Raw genomic sequence first — 22,065 nt, 5'->3', positions numbered from 1 at the left:
TTTTTCAGCATCTTGTTCCACGGCAATAGCTAAATGAGGCAAGGAGGCCAGAAGTTATCAAATGACATCCAAGCTAATCCTTTTTGGCCAGAATATCATGTGGGCGTGCCCGTGTGACTTCACCAGGAAGTGCCGATGTTAATCCGCCCCATTGTTAATGATGCTCAATTTGATCCCTGGTGTAAGTGGAGACAGAGGTCATTTCGTAAAGACTTTTCTCTTTGCGGTTAGCAAGAGATCTCTGCGCTGCTGCTTTGGTGCGTGAGAATATCCTGTTTCCGGGCGAGTACACTTTTACCCGATCATTGCAGGATCCACTGATGAGCCTTCAGACTGTCCCCTAAATGGTTTTCCTTTCTGCGTTTCTCTTACTGGAATCTTTCCCATTGAAGGTATCTTCACCTGTACAGAGCCCTTCCAGGGGCTTGCCTATCAACCGGAGTGTTAGCAAAAGCTCTCTTATCGACCTGAAAAGAAATTCGGTCCAGATGTCTTTCACTACTATTATTATTATTATTATTATTATTTATTTTATTATAATCACACTTTCTCGGGGTAAACAGCAGTCCCGCGCCCAGCTCCCCACCCAGTCAACACTCTGAGGTTCCTTTCTAAGAATAATATCTGTATTGTCAAAATTTGTTTTCAAAACATAGGAACAACAGAAACCAGGAAACGAGGGAACATTTCTTCAATACACATGCCCGGCAAAAGGTTCGTTTCTTGAGTATATCCCCCGGTCTGGACTGGGGAAATGACATGATCATGTTTGACAAGAGAGCTCCTCGCGTCCCCGTCTCTGTGGCGCAATCGGTTAGCGCGTTCGGCTGTTAACCGAAAGGCTGGTGGTTCGAGCCCACCCAGGGACGGCCCTTTCCCTTTAAGGACTCCGGTTTTCGGACATTTTGTCGGACAAAATCCGTTTGTGAACATTCTCACAAATAAAATGAAAACCGAGCTAACGTAGCTCCCCAGGGCGTCTTGCGACAGAGGGAGTGTTCCCGTGTTCACGGATTATTTGCTTGAAAGCCTTCAGGATGCAGCCAGACGTGGGCGCGATCCCGTCATTCTGTCCCTAATTCTACTGAATTTGTTTCCAGATTCCTTCTCCCTCAGCTGCGTTGGTCCATCCGGCGGCGTGAACCCCGGCCGTCCACACCCAGCTGGCCCAGGCTGTCCCCGAGTCAGGTCCTCGGGCTCTGGACGTCGGGAATGGGCCGCGGAGGCGGAGTGCAGGCTTCCATGGAAATCATCTGACTTTCCTCGCTTATAATCCCCCAGAGGGTCCCTGACACTTTCCATAAAAGGCATTTTGACAAGATCTACCAAAATTACTCTGCAAATCCACTTCTGGGAACGTACACAATTGCTGCATTTGTACAACTAAAATTGACCCATGTCAGGGTTACTCGTGGCAACATTCAGAAAATAAAATTTTAAGTGTAAAAGAAGGTATTTTCCTGCCCTCAAAGGGCTTGGTCTGCAGGGAATCAAGCTGACGGTTCCCCAGAAACTCATTGTCTTCCACCCATTCTTATCTTCATTTCTCGTTCAGCCTGTGATTTACCCAGTTTTCCAGGCTGCGGCTAAACTCTTGGTGCGAACTACTGAATGGGGAGCCTTGGATACTGACCTTGAATATACCGACACCTGATGCCACCCAGCCTGAGAAGTTTATTTCATTCAAAAAATCCCGAAGCCCCATGTTTTACTTCCTAAATTGTTAGCAACCTAAGGGGAAGAGATTTCTCACTCTCGATATTCTCTTTATCTACCAAAGGTGACAGTGGCACTGGGAATCCTGAATAAGTGAATATGACAGCTTGTCAGATTCTGACACGGAATTTATCTCGCTCACTTGGGAAGACATCATGACCTGAGGAAACGACCCACAGGAAACAAACTCACGAGAAATGAACACAGAAACAAGGGTATCAAGTTCCCAAGACTGAGGGTGTAACGTTACACAGATGTTTTTATCAGACGGGTATGAGAGGGTTAGGGACGTGGGAAACGTGACACCCAACAGCCATCATTTTGAACCGGAAGGTCATTTTTATTCTCCCACATAAAGTGCACCTATCGAATAAAAATCGTAACAGGACTAAGATTTTATCATTTTAGAGCCACAGAAGTGGATGAATCTGCTTCACCCAAACACATGAGTAATTATATTGAGGAGCGGCAGTGGTGGTGGGGGGGGGGGAATAAATTGCACAAGCAAAATCCATATTATTATAGTCACTCTACTATTTCCTGTAGGCTTAACAGACTGGATAATGACTAGTGTTTTTGAAGACTTTTTCAGTGATCTCTACACCCAACTCCAGATCGGGAGTCGCTCACTCCATGGACCGAGGCAGCCAGGCGCCCCTGACCGGTTTCAATTTCTGTGAGGCTGCGTCCAGGTTTCTTAACACTTCAGTTTTCCGTTTCTCTTAGTGGCTGCCACGGATCCTGTGCGGCTTCTAAAGCTGCTTTGGCGTCGTTTGTGAGCCCTCCCCCTTGGCTAAGCCCTAATCCGTAGACCACCCGAAGGGCACCGTGCCTACCTCCTAGGCTTTGTCTCCCTTTACAGTGGTTTGAACCCAACGCTCCATCCATGGAGCTTTGTTTCCAACAACAGGAGTACATCAGGCTCATTCAGATTTCTGTTCACTTTTCAGGAGCGATATGGAAAACTTGGTGAAAACTGACCCCTCTCTGAAGAGTGTGATGAGGGATCAGCTTCATATTAAGCACTGGTTACCTTCCCAGATAAACCAAGCCCTCCCATGGCTCCTCCTCTAGCCCTTATATATTTCTACATGATGCCTGCAGTACCTCTGGACATTATTTCTTGAATATCTGTCCCTTTCTAGTGGCCTACAACTCTTAATGCCAAGGGCCGTGTGTTATTACCTACCATCACTATGTCCTCATGCAGTGACTTGGTAAATGTGGAATTAGATCATTGATAAAGTGGGCTAAGAAATTAATCTGATAGAAAAGAGTTCAGACTGAAGGTGGAGAGGGAGGGGGAGGGGGCTCTGAGACCAGGAGATGACATTAATGGGACATGAGGAGACAGAAGTTAGAACTTATAAAATGCACCCCCCCCCGCACCAATTAACTACAAAAGTATACAAATATATATATTTTTTCTTTTCTATAAATACATTTGGAAGGTGGCTCCCACCCAGTCCCACCCCATTAACCCATCCCTGTTAATCTTTTCTAAATAAAAAGGATGTGGCCGCTACCCTTCACTTACAGTTGGTAAAAAAGTTGCCTGGACTACACATTCCCACTCTAGCTTGAGGTAAAGGCTCTTCCTGAGGCCAGAAAGTGGGATTTTTAGAGGCTCCCACTGGGCAGGAGGCAGACGGCCAAGAATCAAATGAAACAGGCATGTGCAGTAGTCATACTCACGCTAGTATGAATTAGGGGCCTTTGCCAGGCAACAGGAGTGGGAGCGGGGAGGAGAGGCCCACAAAAGGTCTGTCTGAGCACTCATCAGAGACTCCTGGCCTGAGAAAGATAATAAAATGTCTGCCTGAATAGACATTATCAGGGCTATGAGATAGAAGGGGTCTCTCTGCCCTTCACGAGTCCCTGGCTAGTGAGGGTTCTTCCACGCTCTCTGAAGGTGGTGGAGCTCCGAAGATCTTGGCAAGCAGCCCTCGGTTGGAGCGAGCCTGGTCCTGGACGTTAGCCAGGCGAGCCCGTTCACGTCCCCCGGGCCGAGCTGCCTTCCGGGCTCTCAGCTCCTGCTCAGTAGGACGCTGGGCAAAGGCCCAGGTGCCATTCGGGCGGGCGGAGTCCCCATCAGCAGCAAGGAAGCGCTGTCCCCGTTCCACACTTCGAAGGTAGAAGTCAGTCTCACGCTTGGCCTGGGCAACCTCGGCCCTCAGGCGCTGCCTGCGTACCTGGCGCTCAAAGGCAAGATGTTCGCTGAGGTGGGACCACGTGAAACGGTGCAGGTACTGTGAACAGCAACAACAACGACAACAAAAACGAGAAAGGACGTGGGTAAGGCGTGGCAGGAAGGCAGAGGAGAGGAGAGCGAGTGGGGCCAACAGGAGGTAAGGGAGCAGCCCCGGCTAGGGCTGGGAAGGCAGACAAGTCCGCCCCTTACCTTGAGGTTCCACAGGTCGTAACGGAAGGGGCTGCGCCGTCGGGCTCCCATGGGCGTGTTGTGCAGACTGGCCGCCACGCGCTTGGCCACTCGCTTGTCCCGAAACTCCACCCAGCCCTCGGTGTAGTCCTTGCTGTACTTGGACCGCTTTTTCCCTCCCGTGGCCGAGGCTGCCGCCGCCTTCTTCTTGCGCCTCACGAACCCGTCTGCGCGCCGAGGACACAGCAGAGGTTTCAGGGGCCCACGTGGCTCCCAAGGAACTTCACCCCCACTCGCCCGCGGGCCAGGATCCCACCTCCAGGCCTTTGCCCGGGAAAAGGACTCCAAGTTCCATTCATTCCCCGTGCACCCTTTCCCCACGTCTAACTCCTTTCCTCAAACGTCAACTCCTGCATCAGATCCGCTCCGAACATTCTACTTACAACTCTCACACGCCCCCAATCCCGATTCGATTAGTGTCCGCGCGGGAGCTGGGGTCAGCTGACCACACAGTGTCTAGACCCGGGCCGCGATGACAAAGGGGATGGGTTCAGTGTGTGAAAAAGCCTCTGAGACTTTTATTCAGGATGTACTCACTCAGTAAACTGGTAAAGTTGGTTCAGGAAAGAGGGCTGCGCGGGGTCGACATCAGAAGCCGGAGTTCACCACCCGAGAACTACCCGTCTGTGCGCAAGGCGCTACCCACACCTAATCCCGTCTCCTTAAAGGCTTGCGCACCACTCGTCTCCCCGGGCGCCGGCCTCGAGTCCCGCGCCCCACAGCGCCTCGGACGCGCACAGCCCGGGCGACGCGGCGCGCGGGCGAGTCCACCCTGCTGCCCGTACAGCCAGGGCCTCCGCTCTTACCCTCCGGCTGGAAAAAAACGCGCCCGACCTCGCCATAGGCGCTGAGAAGGTTCCGTACGTGCAGAGGCCGAAAGCGGGGCGGGAGGTGGCCCAAGTACACAATACCCGGCACTACCCGCTTCTTGCCGCCGCAAGCCGCCTCTTCGGCTTCCTCCTGCTCCTCCTCCGCTTCTGGTTTCTGGTCTCTCGCTTCCGGGGGCTCCGGCTCCGCAGCCTTCTTCTCCAACTCCTCGGCCTCCATGCTGGCGGGGACCGGAAGCACGACAGCCGTAAAGCGCCGCGCCGCGCCGCGCCGCGCCGGCTGCCGCGCACCGAGTACGCCGGCCGGCGGCGAGGGGGCGGGACCGACGCGGGCGGAGATAAATGGAAGAACCAGATTGGGTGGAGAGAGCGGAAGTGGGGCCGGAGCGGCCGCGAGGTCCGAAGCTGACGGGTGGGGCCCGGGGTCGAGCAGGCCCAGAGGCAGAAGCCGAGCGGGTGGGTCCCCAAGTGTTAACGCGCCCTAGAGAACGCCTTGGTGAGGTGTAGAAAGGCGGGAAGCAGGCTCTTCCTGGAAATGCTGGGAAACTGGGAAGTTGGGAGAGGTTTCTGTGTGTCAGCGATCAAAACAGCATTTTACCCAAGGGACCCGGCTGTGCCTCCGGTTGGGGGCTGTTCCACCTTTTACAGTTTAGTTCAGTTTTTAAAATTGTCTCGAGTTTTGAAATTTGAATTATTTTTCAAAATTTAGCTGCGAGTTTTGAATGTTTCTAAGTTTTGGAAATGTAGCTTCGCAAATACAGGTTTTGGAAGTGAGATTTGCATTTTGAAAATTTCAGTTGTGACCTCAAGTAGTTTACAAGTATTTTGTTTACTTTAAAGTATTCATTTTAGATTTGATTTCGTAAAGATGTCCCCCAAATGTTCATGTGTAGCAGTTATTGCCCTAACGTTAAATACGTGCTTGGCGCCTGTCGTACATTTGTACTGATACGTGATTCGTGTTTATATTATAAACACCTGTTGGCACATAGACACACGACCGGAGTCTGGGGACCCCCCGGGCGGCGCGCTTAACCCTGGTCTCGCGAGACCTGTCTGTGCGGACGGCCCCGCGGGCGGTCTTGGCACTCCTGCCGAGACCTCTCCCGCAGGTGCCTGGCTCCGCCCTGTCCCGTCGCGCGCGGACGCGCCCAGCAGGGGGCGCCGTCTCCGTGCTCTTGGAGCCGCCGTTCCTCCCACGCGCACCTGCAGTGGGGCGGAAAGGGGCGCGGCCTGGAATGCGGACAAACCCTCCAGCCCGCTTTCCGGAAGGGGCCCGGGGCGAGTTTAAGCGTAACTTAGACCCGCCCTCGCTGCAGCCGGACGGAAATTCCCATCCCGCTGGAACAGGCGAGGGCGCCGAGGAACCCAGAGGACCGCAGCAGGGGGCGCAGGTGTCCGTCCACAAGCTACCTTCCTAGGTGACAGCTCCTGCCAGAGAGCCTCCCAGTATATTCCTGCAGGAACGCAGCGCCACGCTCTTCCTGGAGTGGGCGAAAGATCTAATAAACTCGAGTTCCTACACGCCGGTTTCATTAATGTTACGAAAGCAAACTTTATCATTTGCCCGCCGCTCCTTTTTTCGAGGCGGGAGAGGGCGGTAAGAGGCACAGACTCGGTCCCGTATGTCATTCTTCCGTCTTCAAAGCACCGAGCAACTACGGATGAAGTGAGAGCACATCTCGGCACTGCTTCAAGAGGCCGGGGTGGGAAGGGGGGCATCTGCGGAAATAGATGCTTCCTGTTGTACCCGTGTGATGGCTGCGATGGTAACATATGCTGTTTTCTCGACCTTGTGTGTGTTTCAAGTTGCCAATAATTAAATGTTTATGCGCTTAAATATCAGCATAACAGAGAGTCCAGAAAGACCACCGGGCCTCCAAAATGAATTGTAAACTTTGGGTCAAGACGTCCTTCCGGTTGTCCGCCCTCCCCATGACCCTTTCCCTTTCCCAAACTCCATGAAAAGTCAGTCTTCCTGGAGACCCCGACTTACATAAGCAGCTTTTTGTGTACGTATCTGGGGGTCGTTTACTATTGTTTTTATTATTTTTCAGTCCTACGAGTTCATCTGTAAGTACAAATGACAGTCCGCCCAACTGTGTTCAAGTTTTCCTACACACGCTAAGGGACCAGGTGTGCAGTGTCACCGAAAGCCTTTCAAAAAGGCCAAGTCCTTCGAGCCGGATTCGAACCAGCGACCTAAGGATGACCACAACCACACGCCTACAGTCCTCCGCTCTACCAACTGAGCTATCGAAGGATTGGTGGTAAGACTTGTTAGAATACCTTAATGTTTCTCCCAATGGTTTTGTTTGGATTCTATTTTTAAAATCTAGTGCGGATTTTTTTCTAGGATGCTGGAAATGTTCTAAAACTGATAGGGGTCGCGATCATAGAGGTATATTAAAAAATGAATATTCATAAAAACTTAAGTTTTGTGCTTTTTACTGCCTGTTTCAGGTCTTTAAAAAAGGAAATACCACCATCCATGTTCCATATCCTGCTCCCTGAGGCCCATCACCCTTATCCCTACTGTGGCCCCGCTGTCGCGGCCACTTAACGCCTGTTATAGTGGCCGATAAATGATAACTTATCCTAAATACAGATAACTCGGTTGAAGAGGGCTCTACTGTCTTAAAGCAGAGACACTGCCAAGTTCATTTTGGAAACATTGCATTTCTCCTTGTTGAAAGACAAGGAAAGTGTACAGACAGAAATGTGCTAGACCCAAACCATGAGGGGCATCGTGTATGCGAGTGTATGTCTAGGAACTGAGTGCCTCATGTTAGAGTGGACCAAATAAATGAAATACGCCCCTCCCCAATTTTGAGAAGAGCGATGTAGACATTTATTGGGGAGGGGATGCTATCAGGCATTGCTAATGAACACCTGTAATGGTATTTGGCTTCCTGGTTGAACACGGTTGGAGAAAACAGGAAGCCATCTGGACAGACATTTCTCGATGATGTATCCTTAGAAAAGATTTCTGGTAAGTTTATCTATAAAAGAGTATTTCTTATTTAAAAATACTTCGTAACTGTAGCCTTGAAAAAATACATTTTTCTTCAGAAGATCCTACCCAGTGACTTCTATGAGAAATCTGCCAACACATAATTCATATTAAATGTAGTTATTCTGTTCCCTCTCATGAGAAACTAAGAATATATGGTCTAGTACATTTCTCTCCTTTTTTTTTTTTAAGTTTACGAATTTATTTTTAAGAGACAGAGAGAAAACGTGGGGGAGGGGCAGAGAGAGAGAGCTGTTTTCAAAAGATACCACTAAGAAAATGAAAAGTCAAACCACAGATTGGGAGACAGTATTTGCAGAACAAACATCTGATATACAAGACTTTTATCCAGTATAAAGCATTCTCACAACTCAATCAGGAGGCAAACCATTCAATTTTTTTTAAAAAAGGGAAGGATCTCAACAGACATTTCACCGAAGATGTGCAGATGACCTATAACTACCTGAAAAGGTAGACATCATTAGCTACGAGGGAAATGCAGATTAAGCCCCGGGAGATGCCTCCACACATTCATCAAAGGAGGCCGAAATCTAAGACGACCCCGAGATTTTCACCCACCTCTTAGAATATCTGAATAATCCCCTCCCCATAAATGTGGTTGGGACATGTGAATGTGTTACAGTGTTCGTTACGATTCTGAATGGCCAGTATTTAAAAGACTGACTGTGCTAAGATGTGGAGAAACGAACTGCAATGAGAATGTAAAACGGTATAGCCCCCTTGGAGAACAGCTGGTAGTTTCTTTGAAAGTTAAATACACACTTCCCATAGGAGCCAGCAGTCCCATGCCTATGTTACTTACCGAAAATAAATGAAAACGCACGTCCACACAAAGACTTACACCCGAAATACTTATAGCCACGTAATAGTCGGTGAGGACCGCCATGACAACGCGCCACAGGCTGGGTGACTCAAGCAACAGAAATTTATTTCCTCACAGCTCTGGAAGCTGAGGCCCAAGATCAAGGTGTCAGCAGGGTTGATTTCTTCTGCGGCCTCTGTTTGGCCTCAGAAGGGTATGTTCTCGTTTCCTCCTTCCACGGTAGTTACTTCGTACTCACATGCTCGTAGCGTCTCTCTCTGTGTCCTCATCACCTCCTCTTATAAAGATGCCAGCCAGATCGGGTCAAGGCACACAATGAATGCAGTAACGTCTTTCAGGGTCCATCTCCAAACACGGTCTCATCCTGATGTACTGGAAATCAGGGCTTCAACATAGGAACGGGCGGGGGGTGGTTATTCGGTCCATAACAAGCAGTTTTGTTATTAACAAGAAAACCAATACCAAGTTTCGTTAGCTGGTGAGTGAAGAAACAAATCGTAGTACATCCCTACCATGGGCTACTGGCCAGTAAGAGGGAATGAACCATGGGTATACACCCGGTGAATCCCAACAGCACTGTTAGGTAAAGGAAGCCAGGCTCCCAGCCGCACGCTGCGCGTGTCTCTCTCTAGACTTTTGCAAAAAGTACTGCGACGGAAAGCAGATCAGTGCTTCTGAAGGCAGAAGTAAACTTTTTGGAGGGATGAAAAGGTTCTGTATCATGATGGTTGTGGTAGTTCTATGACTGAATATAATTTTCAAGACTCACCGAACATACACTTAAAAAGACTTAAAAGGAATGGATTTTACTATGTGTGTGGGGGGGGGTTGTTTTGTTTTAGAGAGAGAGAGAGAGAGAGAGAGTGCACAAGCAGGGGAGAGGGGCAGGGGGGGAGAGAGAATCTTCAGCAGGCTCTGACACCAGGGCTCGATCTCACACACCATTGAGATCCTGACCTGAGCCAAAATCAAGGGTCAAATGCTTAACCAACTGAGCCCCCCAGGAGCCCCTGACTTTTACTGTGTTTGAATTACATTTCAATAGAAGTAATTAAAAACAAAAGAAAACTGGTCATCCATACGGAAACTTCAACACCAACTCGATGCCATTGCTAAGCAGTCTGTTTCTTGCTGCCCATGGCCTCCTTATCACCAATTCCCAACTTACCCTGTTTACTTGTTCTTTTACCCATAGTACTTACTATTTGCAGCATATTATGCAATTACACAAATTTGTGTTTACCCTATTTTTAAATCTCCAGTGCGTTCAAGCTGATGTTTTGTATCACATACAAGAGTTTTAGTCGTCCTAAATGTCACATTTGGACAGACCTGGCTGCATTTATGAAAAGCCGCGTAGAAACAAATGCAAATCCTTCACCAGCGAAGGAACCAGCGTGCATCACTCAGATGCTAGACTTTCAGCAAACTGACGTTCTCATGGACTTTTATGTTGTCTCCCCCCAGGGGAAGCCAAGCGTGTTTGGCTTTTAGGAAGGAGGGTGGGCAGAATCGTTGGTGGCTGCGTGGTGAACCGTAATGGACACTATTGCTTTTCAAAAATCTCCTGACATTGTGTTGTACCATATCTAAGATTAGAGTTCGTTACTCCTTTAGAAATAGATGTGGCCGTGTGACACAACTGTTTTGACCAATGAGATGTCCCTCCTGGAAGTTGGAGAGCCAGTGAGCCATCCACCACACCCCTCTTGACCCTTCCCCTGACAAAATATGATCTGAGTTGTTGGGGATCCACAAGGAGCCCACCAGGCAAACCATGACTGATTTATATGACGCCGAAGAGTTTCCGGTCACGAGCCATCATGATTTGCAGAGGGAGGGATGCTTGTGACTGCAGTGTAACCTACCCTACTCAGGCGGACACACAGGAAACGTGCAAGTCTGAATCCACGAGGAAGGCTCATTCTCCTCCTAGGAAAACACCCAACAGAAATGTGTGAGCTTCTGCACCAAGAGACATGTATGGTAAGAGGGTTCAAAGATTTGTTGGTTGGTTGGTTTCCAATTGTCCGTGTTCTACCGCTGAGTGAAAGAAAAGTTCAGTGACGTTTGCCGAGAGTCTGCCTGCCAGCCTAGTGTCATTTTGTATTACTTTAAGAGAGGTGAGTTTTTTTTCCAGTCACTCCAAGAAATGGATTCCAGGAAAGTATTCTGGAAAAGCTGCTCATCGTAGGCTCAGGCTCTTTGTGGAATTTCTAAACGTGTTGAGCTAAAAGTGGAGCAAATTTATCAGAGTGAATCCAGATCTTGGATGGGATTTGAAAAGGCTGTGGCAATTTTTCAAGACTGAAAACTGCAGTAGTTGGGACTCCAGCAAAAAAGGATACAAGTCGTTAGACACGAGGCGTTTCACCTGCTCTGTCCTGCGTCACGTGGGCCACAGGACTGCCCTGTTCTCCTTTCCTCTCTTGCAACAACATTCCAGAATTCATTCCGCTTAAAACTTGGTAGCTTCTACTGGCCGTTTGGTTGCTGGGAACGGGCTTCCCCAAAGACAGACTGAAAAGGACAGCAGGAATCTTCAAACCCTCCTAATTCCTTGCTGTTCCTGAAAATTACCATTCGAGATCATTTTTAAATGTTGGGTTTTACACCAAACTATTAGCAAACAGGCTGAGCATGATATTCTACGAGAAGCTACACGACTGTCTCAAACATGCGTGCCATGTCTAAGTTCACGGCCGAAAGCTAGAGGAAAGCTGTGGGTGGTCTCGTCCCCCTGACGGCGCGCAGCAGACAGGGCTTCCGCAGGCCCAGCTCCTTCGAATTGCGAAGTAGCCGCGATCGGCTGGGAGCAGAGCAGGTGTCTTGGGTCACGAGCGAACCCGCGTGTACAAGTTTGACCTCCTCGTTTGTCTGCACGCGTCCCAGCGCGGGGACATCCCCAAGGTGCAGGCGGCCTCCCACCCGAGCACTCGGTTCATCTGAAAGGTGATTGTCCTCCATTCCTGGTGTGTTTGCAGAGGGGACAGGAGGCTTGGGCTGGTCCTGTCCCCTCTTCCGTCCTTCACACCGATCTCTTCGAGACACAGGAGCGGGAGAAAGGAGAACACATCTCGGGTTTGTGCCCAAAGGTCACAGGTTGCGGGCAGGGTGTGGCTCTGGGGTTAGACGGTGCCACGGTGGTGGCCGTATCTGGGCGGTGGGTACGATGGGAGTTCGTTATGCTGCGTCCTGGGTGTGTCTGAAATTTCTCCGACAGAAGGCTTCTTCAGACATCACCGGGCTAACAGGGCCCCCAGCGGCGGGCGCGGACCCCAACGTCGGAGACACTCGCGCGCGCTCGCGGTTGCGCTGCGCGGAGCCGGCGCCGGGGCCGCGCGCGGGGAAACGCTGAACCTGGAACCCGGGACGGCCGCGCGCAGGGAGCCCAGGGTCGGGGCCGCGCGCGCGGAGCCGGGCCGCCCTCGCGAGCGTGTGAGTTTCACAGGCGAAAAGGTGAACGGAGACTCGTGGGAAGGGCTTCCCCTCCGCCTTACCCCCTTCCCTAGAGCCACCAGGTTGGCAGTCTGTTCCAACGCGCTTTGTGCTTGTAAATAAGAGAGCGCGTTCAGGTTTGAATCTCAATTAAAACCTGAAACTGCACAGCGCGGAAAGGGACTATTATTCCCTGCGTTCAGTAAGGGTCTAAATGTTGCTGTGGCGTCGCTGGAGTTGTCTACGATTTCCAAAATTGTCGTCCTTCGAGCCGGATTCGAACCAGCGACCTAAGGATGTCCAACTATCGCACCTACAGTCCTCCGCTCTACCAACTGAGCTATCGAAGGACTCCTGGGAGGCACCCTTTCAGGATTCCTAAAATAACGTCGGCCCAGACGGTCTGTGTTGGTAATGTTCACGTGCACTTTTCAAAGTGCAGCCTTAAGCTGACTTCCTAGACCCCGAATGCGTTTTATATAGTGATCTGGATAGACAGCTGGTTCCATGGGTTTATAAAGACATAAAATTCATTGGGTTATACATATAAGACATTAGGATATCACTTATGTAGCTCTCAAGCAAAACCCCTAAGGCTGTCCCCTGTCCTCCTCCCCCAGGAACAATATAGCTGAAGGTAGTGCCCTCTTATTTTGGACCGATTTCCTTCCTTCCTCTCTGGTTACCTACTCCTTCTCTCCAAAGTGTCAAAGTTTGCTCAATAAATGTTATGGTTGCCCTAAATACAGACCACTAGGTTGGAGAAGATCCCTGGGTTGTGAACAGAGCAAGGTCCCATGCATTTTGGTACATTGCAGTACTCCACAGTGAAAGTCCAATGGGAAATCGTGTCTATTCTTAACTCTAATGATGAAAAATGTGGAGTGGTGTGTGTGTGTGTGTGTGTGTGTGTGTGTGTGTGTAAATGTTCTTAGTTGGGTAAATATGATCTGGGTGGTTCACATTCCACTGCATAATTATAGTAGAGCAATTAAAATGAAACAAAAATTCTTAAAATTCTTAAGCGGAAATATAAATATTCCTTACCCAAAGAAAATCAGACAACATTGAGGTTCAACAGAAATTGATCAGTTTCCTTGCACCTGCTACAGAAATAGACACAAGTAGAGAATTTGCTAAACTACCTGGAGCAAAAAGGCTTTCCTTTGTAATATATTTAAGGAAAAGATTAAGTGGGTTTCTCTATAAAATATCTGTGCTTCTTATAATAAAAGTTCTACAAAACCATATTATTGGAAAAAAATCCAAATTTTTCTTCAAATGGCAATTGCCAGTGCCTCCTATTAGAAACACTGAGAGCTCATAGTTGATAGGGAGCTCAGTAATGAAGTCCCTTTCCATGAGACGCTAATGAAACGGAACCTAGTAACGTTCCTTTCAATGTTCCTGACCTAATAGAGGATTAGCAGCTAGAGAAAAAGGGTCCTAAGAAGTGGACGGTTTCTCTTAACATTATCAGGTGTCCTTTCTGTGCTTTGAATACCAAGTAGAAAACGTTGCCAACAAGTGCTGAAATTTCAGGATGGTGATGGATTCATCGCTGGGGCCACACTTAGAGGAACAGGAAGTTCCCGGAAAGGACACAGGAAGGAGTAAGCCCACCTTTCCTCCTTCTCCAGCCTTTCATTCTCCTCCTAGCTTCCCTTTAGGCAGTAAATCAGCAATGTGGTTCACAGACTCCCATCTCCTTTATCACAAGGCAGATTAAAAAGGGGTTTTTGTCTTAGTCTGCTCAGGCTGCTGTGACAAAATGCCACAGACTGGGGTGGCTTAAACAACAAAAATTATTTTTTTCTCACAGTTCTGGAGGCTGGAAGCCCGTGACCAAGGCCATTCAGTTCCTGTGGCAGCTCTCTTCTTGGCTTGCAGATGGCCGTCTCCTGGCTGTGCCTTCACAGGGCAGAGAAAGAATGGGCTCTTTGGTGGCTCCCCTGTAAGCCACCAATCCCAGGGGATCAGGGCCCCGCCCTTACAACCTGGTAAACCTTAGTTACTTCCTTATTCCAAATACAATCACCCTGGGGGTTAGAGCTTCAGCATGTGAATTTGGGGGGAACGCAATTCAGTCCAGAACAGAGAGCTTAGAGTGGAGTCTGGTAACAACTGGTAAAACGTCCATGTGAGTTTTAAAGTAATATTCTTGATTTTCATTTGGTCTCTGTGGAAGCCGAGTGTTGGGCAATGTAACACCCAACACAGCGGGACTGGAGACTAACACTCCCAGCTCATGGCTGCAGGCCCCCAGACAAACCAGTCGCTGCCGGTGCGGTCGGTCATGCCAGTGTTCCGTCCGTGGACCTGAGCTGTGGAGCAGGCCTACTTTCTGTCGCTAAAATTCCACACCTACACCCTTAGTAGAATCATAGGGAAAATAAATAGGGAGGAAAAAGTGAGCGGAGGCCAAATGGACTTCTGCAGCAGGGTGAATTCTGTCCAGGAAAGAATAGGGGAGGCACGTCCAGATGCTGGGGACAGTCAGGGTGGGGCTGGCCTGGAGCTAAGTTTTGAACTGAACGGTGGGTTTCTACACACACTCGGAAAACCCGAGTTGTGAACTCTCTTTCCTAAGTTGTGGGGAGGCAAGAAGGTGGAAGTTTTCGTCAGTCAGAGGGCTATTCATCCGCGTTTTTATCAGCCCTGATTGCAGAGAAAAAGCAAAAAAGGAGAGCAGACGTGAAGGGCATTTTAAGGATCTTGGAAAGGGCTGTTCTGCATAGGGACGGAGAGTCACTTTCTTAATTGAGATGTTTCTCCTCCGTTTGAATTTTGATCGTTTGCTTCAATTTCACTGAGACTAAAAAATAACACTAAACCAAATGGAGGAAGTCTCTAATGATGGAATATCAGGCAAAGAAGTCGAAGGTGTAGATGGGGCTGAAAGCCTTCATATGGCTTTCCTGCACGTGATGGGCTCCTGGCAATGCCCAGCGAATCCTGCTCTTCGGAGCTAGCTCTGTCCAGTAAGCAGCACCTAGTACAGTACCTGATACTTAGTACCCAATAAGTCCCGAAGAAAAAGAGGCGACTACTGCCTTTGTCTTTTTGCAAAGACTCTAGATCTCAGCCTGCAGGCAGAATTATCTTAGCATCCGATTAATGTTTACCTTGGAAAAATGCAAAATAACTTTTACACCCTTTCATCAAAATCAGAAATATAGAAGCCAGAATGAAAGGAGAAATAAACTGGGACGCGCGCCCCCTCGTGGCCATGTATCCACAGGCGGGGATTTTCTTTTCTTTAAGCCAGTTTTTTTTAAGGGGTATTTTTTTTTTTTTTTTTTTTTTAAGGGATGTCTGTGGGGACTCCGGAGAGTCTGTTTCTGAAGCCAGCAGAGTCAACTGGTGGAAAACGTAGGGGTGCAGGGATTGTCAGGGCCTATTGCGAAGGCCAAAGCCGAGCCTCTTTGCTCGAGAAACTTAGTTTCCCCTCCTGGATGCACCTGCAATTTCCTTCCATTCCCTGTTTCCACAGATGGACGTCCAGGGTTAAACTCTTGCCCAATTTCTAAGACAAGTGTTTCTGAGGACTCCACGGCCTGGATTCCAGCTGCACTCTGAGCTCTTTTACCGACAGTGTCCAGAAGCGTAGGACAGGTTGTAGGTGGCGCCGAGGGACAGAATCGCCATTGATCTGCGGCCCCGCACCCCAAACAATTGGCTAAGACCGACTACAAACAGGTGGCGCGACACGTTCTGAATGGCCTCCAGATTTCAAAGTGGGGAAGAGAGGCGTGGCGGCGTGTCCGGACGGGGAATTAGCTCAAATGGTAGAGCGCTCGCTTAGCATGCGAGAGGTAGCGGGATCGATGCCCGCATTCTCCAGTTTTGCATTCTCTTCCCCTCTGGCTTTTGCTTTCCTGCTCCTCTAAACAGACGGAGATGATGGAGACATCACCAGCTGGGAGCGGGGCCCAGGTCATAACAGGGAAGGCCTTCAGACAGTGCCAGGATAGGAAGGCTGAGGTCTTTAGGATTTGGCAGACGTTTTGCAGATTTGAATATTGGTCCCTGCCACGTGGACTTACGAATCGACACTTCAATTATTTATGCATTAATATTGTATTTTTACTCTCAATCTATTTCCCACACATCTGACCTATGTAGGGCCACCTCAGGTTCTTAAAACTGGAAGGAAGGATTCCCGTTTCTTAGTGAGGTGGTGAAGAGCCACATAATCAAGTATATTTCAGACTTGTTTTTTATGCATGCAGTTTTCCTCCTCTGGAGTCGGACGGCTATATCTTTGGAGGTGGTGGTGATGATGCGGATACTGATACCGGGCTGTGGCAGAAAATGGCCCCGTCACAGGAGGGTGGAGAACCTCGGTGGTGCCTTCAGAAGCTCAGGCCAGGACTCTCTAATACACTTTGCATCCAGAGCCCAAAATTGTCTTTGAAAAGAAAATCGGACCAGTTTTCTTCTTTACTCTTTTGCCCCAGTTCGCTTTCCAAAAACAAATTTCATCAGGAGCTATCGGTTAAGACCAATCTTCAGCCCTTAATAGGGATAGTTTCCAATATGGGTTAGGCAGTGGTTCTCACACTACCCCAATGCAAGCAGCCTGGGCTTCTGTGTTCTGATATACACCAAAGCTTGAGAATCATTTGAGACTAAAAGTTCCGAAGCACAGGAAGGAATACAAAAAATTCAAAAAATACAAAAAATTACCAAGGACAAAATTCGCACACAATTCTTCTTTACTTGATCTAATTAGTATCTTTGTAGTTGAGGACTCTCCCACTCGGGAGGTGGTCGGTATCCCAGATATGAGACAGGGCGCAAGTGGGATTAATATATTTTAATGAGATTGGCGCAAAATCATCAAATGCTTTCTGTTGATGAGCGGAATCTCTATCTTTTGAGCTGATTCCCCAAATGGGTAGAAAGTCCTACCCATTTCTCCCACCTTGTCTGTTATTTTTAATTCTAGGATTTTTGATTCTCTTCTATCCTTGGTTCTCCACCCCTGCGGCACATGAATGCCACCTGGGAGTTTTTAAAACTACCAATGCCTAGGTCGCACCTTCAAAATGGTCCAGGCAGAGGCGCGTTGTAAAACCTGCCCAAGTGATTCTGTGTCCACCGACTTTCCTCAGGCAGGGTTCAAAACCGCCGTTACACAATTAAACCGAGAAGGGGGAGTAGTGCCCCTGAATCCCGGAATTTCATCCGGCCCCGACATTGTGGGCGGCTGCCTGCAGTCGAGCAGGAAAAACACCGTCCGGGAGACTCGCGACTCCGATTCCACCAGGGGGCGCGCGTGCCCCACCGATTACCCGCAGGTCGCGTCCTTCCTACGCAGGTCGCGTCCTTCCTTCCCGGGTCCCAGGTCCCCCCGGTGGGAGAGCGCGGACGCGTCAGCGGACCCCCAGCCCCGTAGGGCCGCCTCTGCTCCGCCTCGGCAGGGCCCAGGACTTCTCTGCGGCCCCCGCTGGATGTGAAGTGTGCGGCTGAAGCCTGTCTGATCGCGCGTATTAGTCGTCGTTACAGAAACCAGTAATTTTAAAAATTAGATTCGTTGTACAACGGGAATAGTCTTAGGAGACGCACATCGGGGATGTATGTAGCTGAAATGCACGTTTTTGAGGGTGAGGATTCAAAAAAAAAAAAAAAAGGACGCAAAACACGAATTCCTTCGAGCCGGATTCGAACCAGCGACCTAAGGATGCCCGAGGAGCTTCGCCACTACAGTCCTCCGCTCTACCAACTGAGCTATCGAAGGAATCACACTGCTGAGCGTTCCCGCCGAGGATGCCTTCTCTGCGCGCGCTTGGGAGCCCGTAGGCGCTGGTCCCTTGGCTCGGCCGCGTGGTTTACGGGTCCGCCCTGGCCGCGTCCGCTCTTCTGTTCTTAATCCCGCGCTCCTTCGCGACGGACGCTCCAAGGTCCACTGCCCTGGACGAAGAAGGAAACGGGAGCCTCCACTGGTTTGCAAAAAGCAAAATAAAATAAGGAGGCACAGAAACGGCTAAGGACTTAGCGAGGAGCGTTTTCTACGATGAGGAATGAATTTCAGTAACCGATTTTGACTCAACTTAGAAATAGGATTTGAAGTGACTTAAATTCTAACAGGGTCACTAACAGAAGGAGGGGGAGGAGGAAGAAAAGAGGTAGAGGGTGTTAAGCTCTCCGAAACGCTAAAATGTCCTTTTATTGACATTTGTCTTTGTAGACAAATGGTTTATCACACGAATTCTGAACTCGGCAAAAACATCGATAGGGAGCCAAAACTACGTTTTTAAATTCTTCTCTATCTTCACGCAAGGTGGAAACTAATGTCTTTCAAATACTAGTTAATTTTGCAAAGTGTGAGGTTCTGACCAAGTTTTCTGTGACTGTCTGAAGGTCAAAAAGGTCGGTTACTCTCTTGTTAATGAAATCGACCTGCGGTGGCCTCCGACATCAGGAATGTTTTGTCCTTCTTCACATTCCATTAAGTATCATTACACTGTCACCCGATGGAGCCACACAGATGGGGCAAATGACCCCCCTTGGGCAAGTAGATCATTGAGACCACCTGTGGGACAAAGAAAAAATTTTTTTTTTTCTGAGTCAGAATTAAAAGCAAGTTAATCACTTAATTTGGCCATTAACCTCTTCAAGTCTTCACGAACCATCTGCTTGAAGAGAGGACAGTCCGAATGAATTACATATAAAATTTTATCTCCACCCTAAGCCCAATTGAGTAAATGTTATTTTATAGGTGTATTTCATAGTATCCATTTTGTCAAAGCACACCTGTCAAAAAGTTAAATGCATCGAAATGTAATAAAAAGCTGCCTTTCATTTTGTCCCGCTCCACGTGAGAAAAGATTCGGAGATGAAAAAGACGGGCCTGAAGGGAGCCTTGAGAGAGGGGGGCAGGTGGCGGTACAGGCAGTAGATGCGAGGGACGCTGAGATGTGTATGTACAGCCTGTATTTTTGTAGGCGAAGAATCTTGCCTGATTCATGTATATGAATCTATAACATTCCTTTCTATAGATCTGGAAAATAAAATGCAACCCGGGGTGAAACCGGAAGAAGCAGGAAAGTTTTGGGGTCCCTTTACGTCCTTCGGGAGTGTTCTGAGACGCAGGTGAGCGTGCGCGCGCCGAACTCCCGGACGCGACGGTCGGAAAGCGGCAGCAGTTCGGGGGACCGGTCGGGGGGCAGGTAGGCCCACCCAGGAAAAGAAAGCGCGCCAGGGCCCCCCTCGGCCGAAGGGGCTCCACACGGCCGCGCCCCGACGGCCGTTTTGGGCGCCCGCCCGGGGGCACTCGCTCGGCCGCCCACTTTTCTGGCTTCTTCACCCGCCCCCTCCGGACGCCGTGCTCCCTTCCTCCAGGTCGGGAGCCGGGGCGGGGGCAGCGGGCCGCGGGGCCGCACGGGGGGCGGGTGGCCGGGGGTCACGTGGCGAGCGGCGGTCACGTGGCGGGAGGGCGTGGCGCGACGTGCGGCGGGGGCGACCGGGGCCGCGGAGCTCTGGCAGCTCCGCCCGACGCCGGGCCGGTGAGCCGTCCTGAAGGTTCTGTAGTTCGCGCTGTGCACTGCGTAATTTTCCGTCAGATAAAGGCCCTTTCGTGTCAAGTGGGGCCCACGCTGCCTAGCGACAGGTCGCTCTTTCCTTTGTCCCTGCAGTAAGGTTTCCCGCGCGCGCGCTGGCCGCGGGCCCCGCCCGCTGAGCGAGCTGTGACCCCGCCCCACATCCCGGGGAGAGGGGGGTGGGGGGCGTGCGGTAGCGACCCTGGCCGGGGGCAGAGACCGGCTCGCCCCAGGTGCAGACTGCGTGTGTCCCAGGGGGAGGGCAGAGCCGCTTCTGTGAAATGTGCTTTGTAAAGGTCACTGCGTTGTAAGACTGCAAGAAATGTATGTGCATTGAACCCTCCTGTAGGTAGGCTCTGTTTAACACAGTATAAAAGTAAATAACGAATTTTTGTGGTAGAAATTAGGGCAACAGACATTATTTAGTAGCGTGTATGGTATAATGGAAAGAACAAAGGCTTTGGGGCCACTTAGGCCACTTGGGTTTGTTTTTTTTTAATTGAAGTATCATAAACAGTGGTATGTTAGTTTCAGGGATACAGTGTAATGATTCAAAAATTCTGTGCATTACTGTGGTCACTATGATGAGTGTAGTCACGATCTGTCACCGGACAATATTACCGTAATCGTCTTGGCCATATTCTCAACGCTGTACTTTTCACCTCCCTGATGTAATCTTATACCTGGAAATTTGTACCCCTTTATCTATTTCACGTATTCTCCTGCCTACCTCCCCCTGGCAACCACAAGTTTGTTCTTTGCAACTTGGCGTATTTAAAAGTTTGCTTTTTTGTTGTTTCTTTGTTTTGTTTTTAGATTCCACATATAAGTGAAAGCATATGGTATTTGTCTTTGAATTATGTCCTCTAGGTCCATCCACGTTGTCACAAATGGCGAGGTCTCATTTTTTTTATGGCTGAGTAATAGTCCTTTGTATATACATAGTACATCTTCTTTATTTGTTCATCTATCGATGGACGCCTGGGTTGCTTCCACATGTGGGCTACTGTGAATAATGCTGCCATAAACATCGGCGCGGATATACCTTTTCAGATTAGTGTTTTCATTTTCTTTGGGTTATTAGCCAGTAGTGAAATTACTGCGTCATAGGGTACTTCTATTTTTAACTTTTTGAAGAACCTCTACTGTTTTCCACAGCGGCTGCGCCAATGTACATTCCCACCAACAGTACCCAAGGGTTCCTTCTTCTCCACATCCTCGCCAACACTTGGTGTTTTCTTGCCTTTTTGACTCTAGCTGTTCTGACAGGTGTGAGGTGGTAACTCACTGTGCTTTTGATTTTCACTTCCCTGATGATGAGTGATGTTGAGCACCTTTTCACGCGTCTGTTGGCCATCTGGATGTCTTCTTTGGAAACATGTCTGGGTCCTCTGCCCATTTTTAATCATATTGTGTAGGGTTTTTTGGTGTTTGAGTTGTGCAAGTCCTTTATATATTTTGGATATTGGCCCCTTATTGGACATGTCACTTGCAAATATTTTCTCCCGTTCGGTAGATTGCCTTTTCATTTTGTTGATGGTTTCTGTCGCTGTGCGAATGCGTTTCGGTTTGGTGTAGTCCCAGTTGTTTACTTTTGCTTTTGTTTCCCTTGCCTGAGGAGACAGCTCTAGAAAAATGTTGTGCGGTCTGATGTCAGAGAAATTATTACCTCTGTTTTCTCCTAGGAGTTTTACGGTTTAGGTCTCACATTTAGGTCTTTCATCCATTTTGAGTTTGTTTTTGTGAATGGTGTAAGAAAGTGGTCTAGTTTCGTCCTTCTGCATGTTGCTGTCCGGTTCTCTGGGCACCATTTGTCGACAGGCTGCTTTTTTCCCATTGGATATTCTTGTCTCTTTTGTCCTAATGGGCCATATATGTGTGGGTTTATTTCTGGGTTCTCTATTCCATTGGCCGATGTGTCTATTTTAGTGCCAGTACTATTCTGTTGTGATTATTACAGCTCCGTAGTGTATCTTGAAGTGTATATATGTTATATAATGTACACGGTATATAATATGCATGTTATATATGTATATGTACATATATATATCTTGAAATATGAATTTTATGGGTTTATGATACCTCAAACTTTGTTCTTCTTTCTCTAGATCGCTTTGACTCTCGGGGGGGGGGGCGGGTCTCTTGTGTTTCCATACCCATTTTTTTGCATATTCCATGGAAAACGCAGTTGTGTTTTGATAAGGCTCGCATTCAATCTGTAGATTACTTTGGGTCGTATTTTA

At 48.9% G+C, this 22,065-nt stretch overlaps 1 protein-coding gene, 1 long non-coding RNA gene and 5 other non-coding genes across 8 annotated transcripts; 3 read left to right on the top strand and 4 right to left on the bottom strand.

Moving 5' to 3' along the window:
• The first annotated feature begins 795 nt into the window (after positions 1-795).
• TRNAN-GUU (transfer RNA asparagine (anticodon GUU)) lies at positions 796-869 on the top strand. The gene has a single exon. It is a non-coding gene; the product is annotated as a tRNA-Asn (tRNA).
• A 1,166-nt stretch (positions 870-2,035) lies between these two features.
• Positions 2,036-5,220, bottom strand: ABT1 (activator of basal transcription 1). Its single transcript, XM_047102072.1, has 3 exons — positions 4,963-5,220; positions 4,118-4,323; positions 2,036-3,965 (listed from the first exon to the last, which is right to left on the bottom strand). Exons 1-3 carry the CDS (start codon positions 5,201-5,203, stop codon positions 3,585-3,587), a joined length of 828 nt encoding a protein of 275 aa, XP_046958028.1. The 5' UTR covers positions 5,204-5,220; the 3' UTR covers positions 2,036-3,584.
• Positions 5,221-5,375: 155 nt separating this feature from the next.
• Positions 5,376-7,413, top strand: LOC124528520 (uncharacterized). Of its 2 annotated transcripts, none has more exons than XR_006966176.1 (2): positions 5,376-5,439; positions 7,041-7,413. It is a non-coding gene; the product is annotated as an uncharacterized LOC124528520 (long non-coding RNA). The 2 variants fall into 2 exon arrangements; XR_006966175.1 differs by lacking the exon at positions 5,376-5,439 and adding an exon at positions 6,261-6,752.
• On the bottom strand, positions 7,158-7,246 carry TRNAY-GUA (transfer RNA tyrosine (anticodon GUA)). Its single transcript is given in 2 exon segments — positions 7,158-7,193; positions 7,210-7,246. It is a non-coding gene; the product is annotated as a tRNA-Tyr (tRNA).
• Positions 7,414-12,540: 5,127 nt separating the features above from the next.
• On the bottom strand, positions 12,541-12,628 carry TRNAY-GUA (transfer RNA tyrosine (anticodon GUA)). The gene is given in 2 exon segments: positions 12,541-12,576; positions 12,592-12,628. It is a non-coding gene; the product is annotated as a tRNA-Tyr (tRNA).
• A 3,420-nt stretch (positions 12,629-16,048) lies between these two features.
• On the top strand, positions 16,049-16,121 carry TRNAA-AGC (transfer RNA alanine (anticodon AGC)). Its single transcript has one exon. It is a non-coding gene; the product is annotated as a tRNA-Ala (tRNA).
• A 1,809-nt stretch (positions 16,122-17,930) lies between these two features.
• TRNAY-GUA (transfer RNA tyrosine (anticodon GUA)) lies at positions 17,931-18,021 on the bottom strand. The gene is given in 2 exon segments: positions 17,931-17,966; positions 17,985-18,021. It is a non-coding gene; the product is annotated as a tRNA-Tyr (tRNA).
• Between the last annotated feature and the right edge of the window lie 4,044 nt (positions 18,022-22,065).

Source organism: Lynx rufus, unplaced genomic scaffold (genome assembly GCF_022079265.1).
Source record: "Lynx rufus isolate CCGP_SWC_20201006 ecotype Redwood Valley unplaced genomic scaffold, mLynRuf1.p SCAF_6, whole genome shotgun sequence".
NCBI classification, from domain to species: domain Eukaryota; kingdom Metazoa; phylum Chordata; class Mammalia; order Carnivora; family Felidae; genus Lynx; species Lynx rufus.
The sequence above is the reverse complement of the archived record's forward strand: the minus strand, read 5'-3'. Positions and strand labels throughout refer to the sequence as shown.

Bases quoted from the DNA above. Each gene is read 5' to 3' on its own strand.
- ABT1 (XM_047102072.1), bottom strand. From the start codon at position 5,203: ATGGAGGCCGAGGAGTTGGAGAAGAAGGCTGCGGAGCCGGAGCCCCCG. The intron at 4,324-4,962 runs GTAAGAGCGGAG...CTCGGCGCGCAG, and splicing joins CGTTTTTTTCCAGCCGGAGG to ACGGGTTCGTGAGGCGCAAG. The intron at 3,966-4,117 runs GTAAGGGGCGGA...TGCTGTTCACAG, and splicing joins ACGACCTGTGGAACCTCAAG to TACCTGCACCGTTTCACGTG.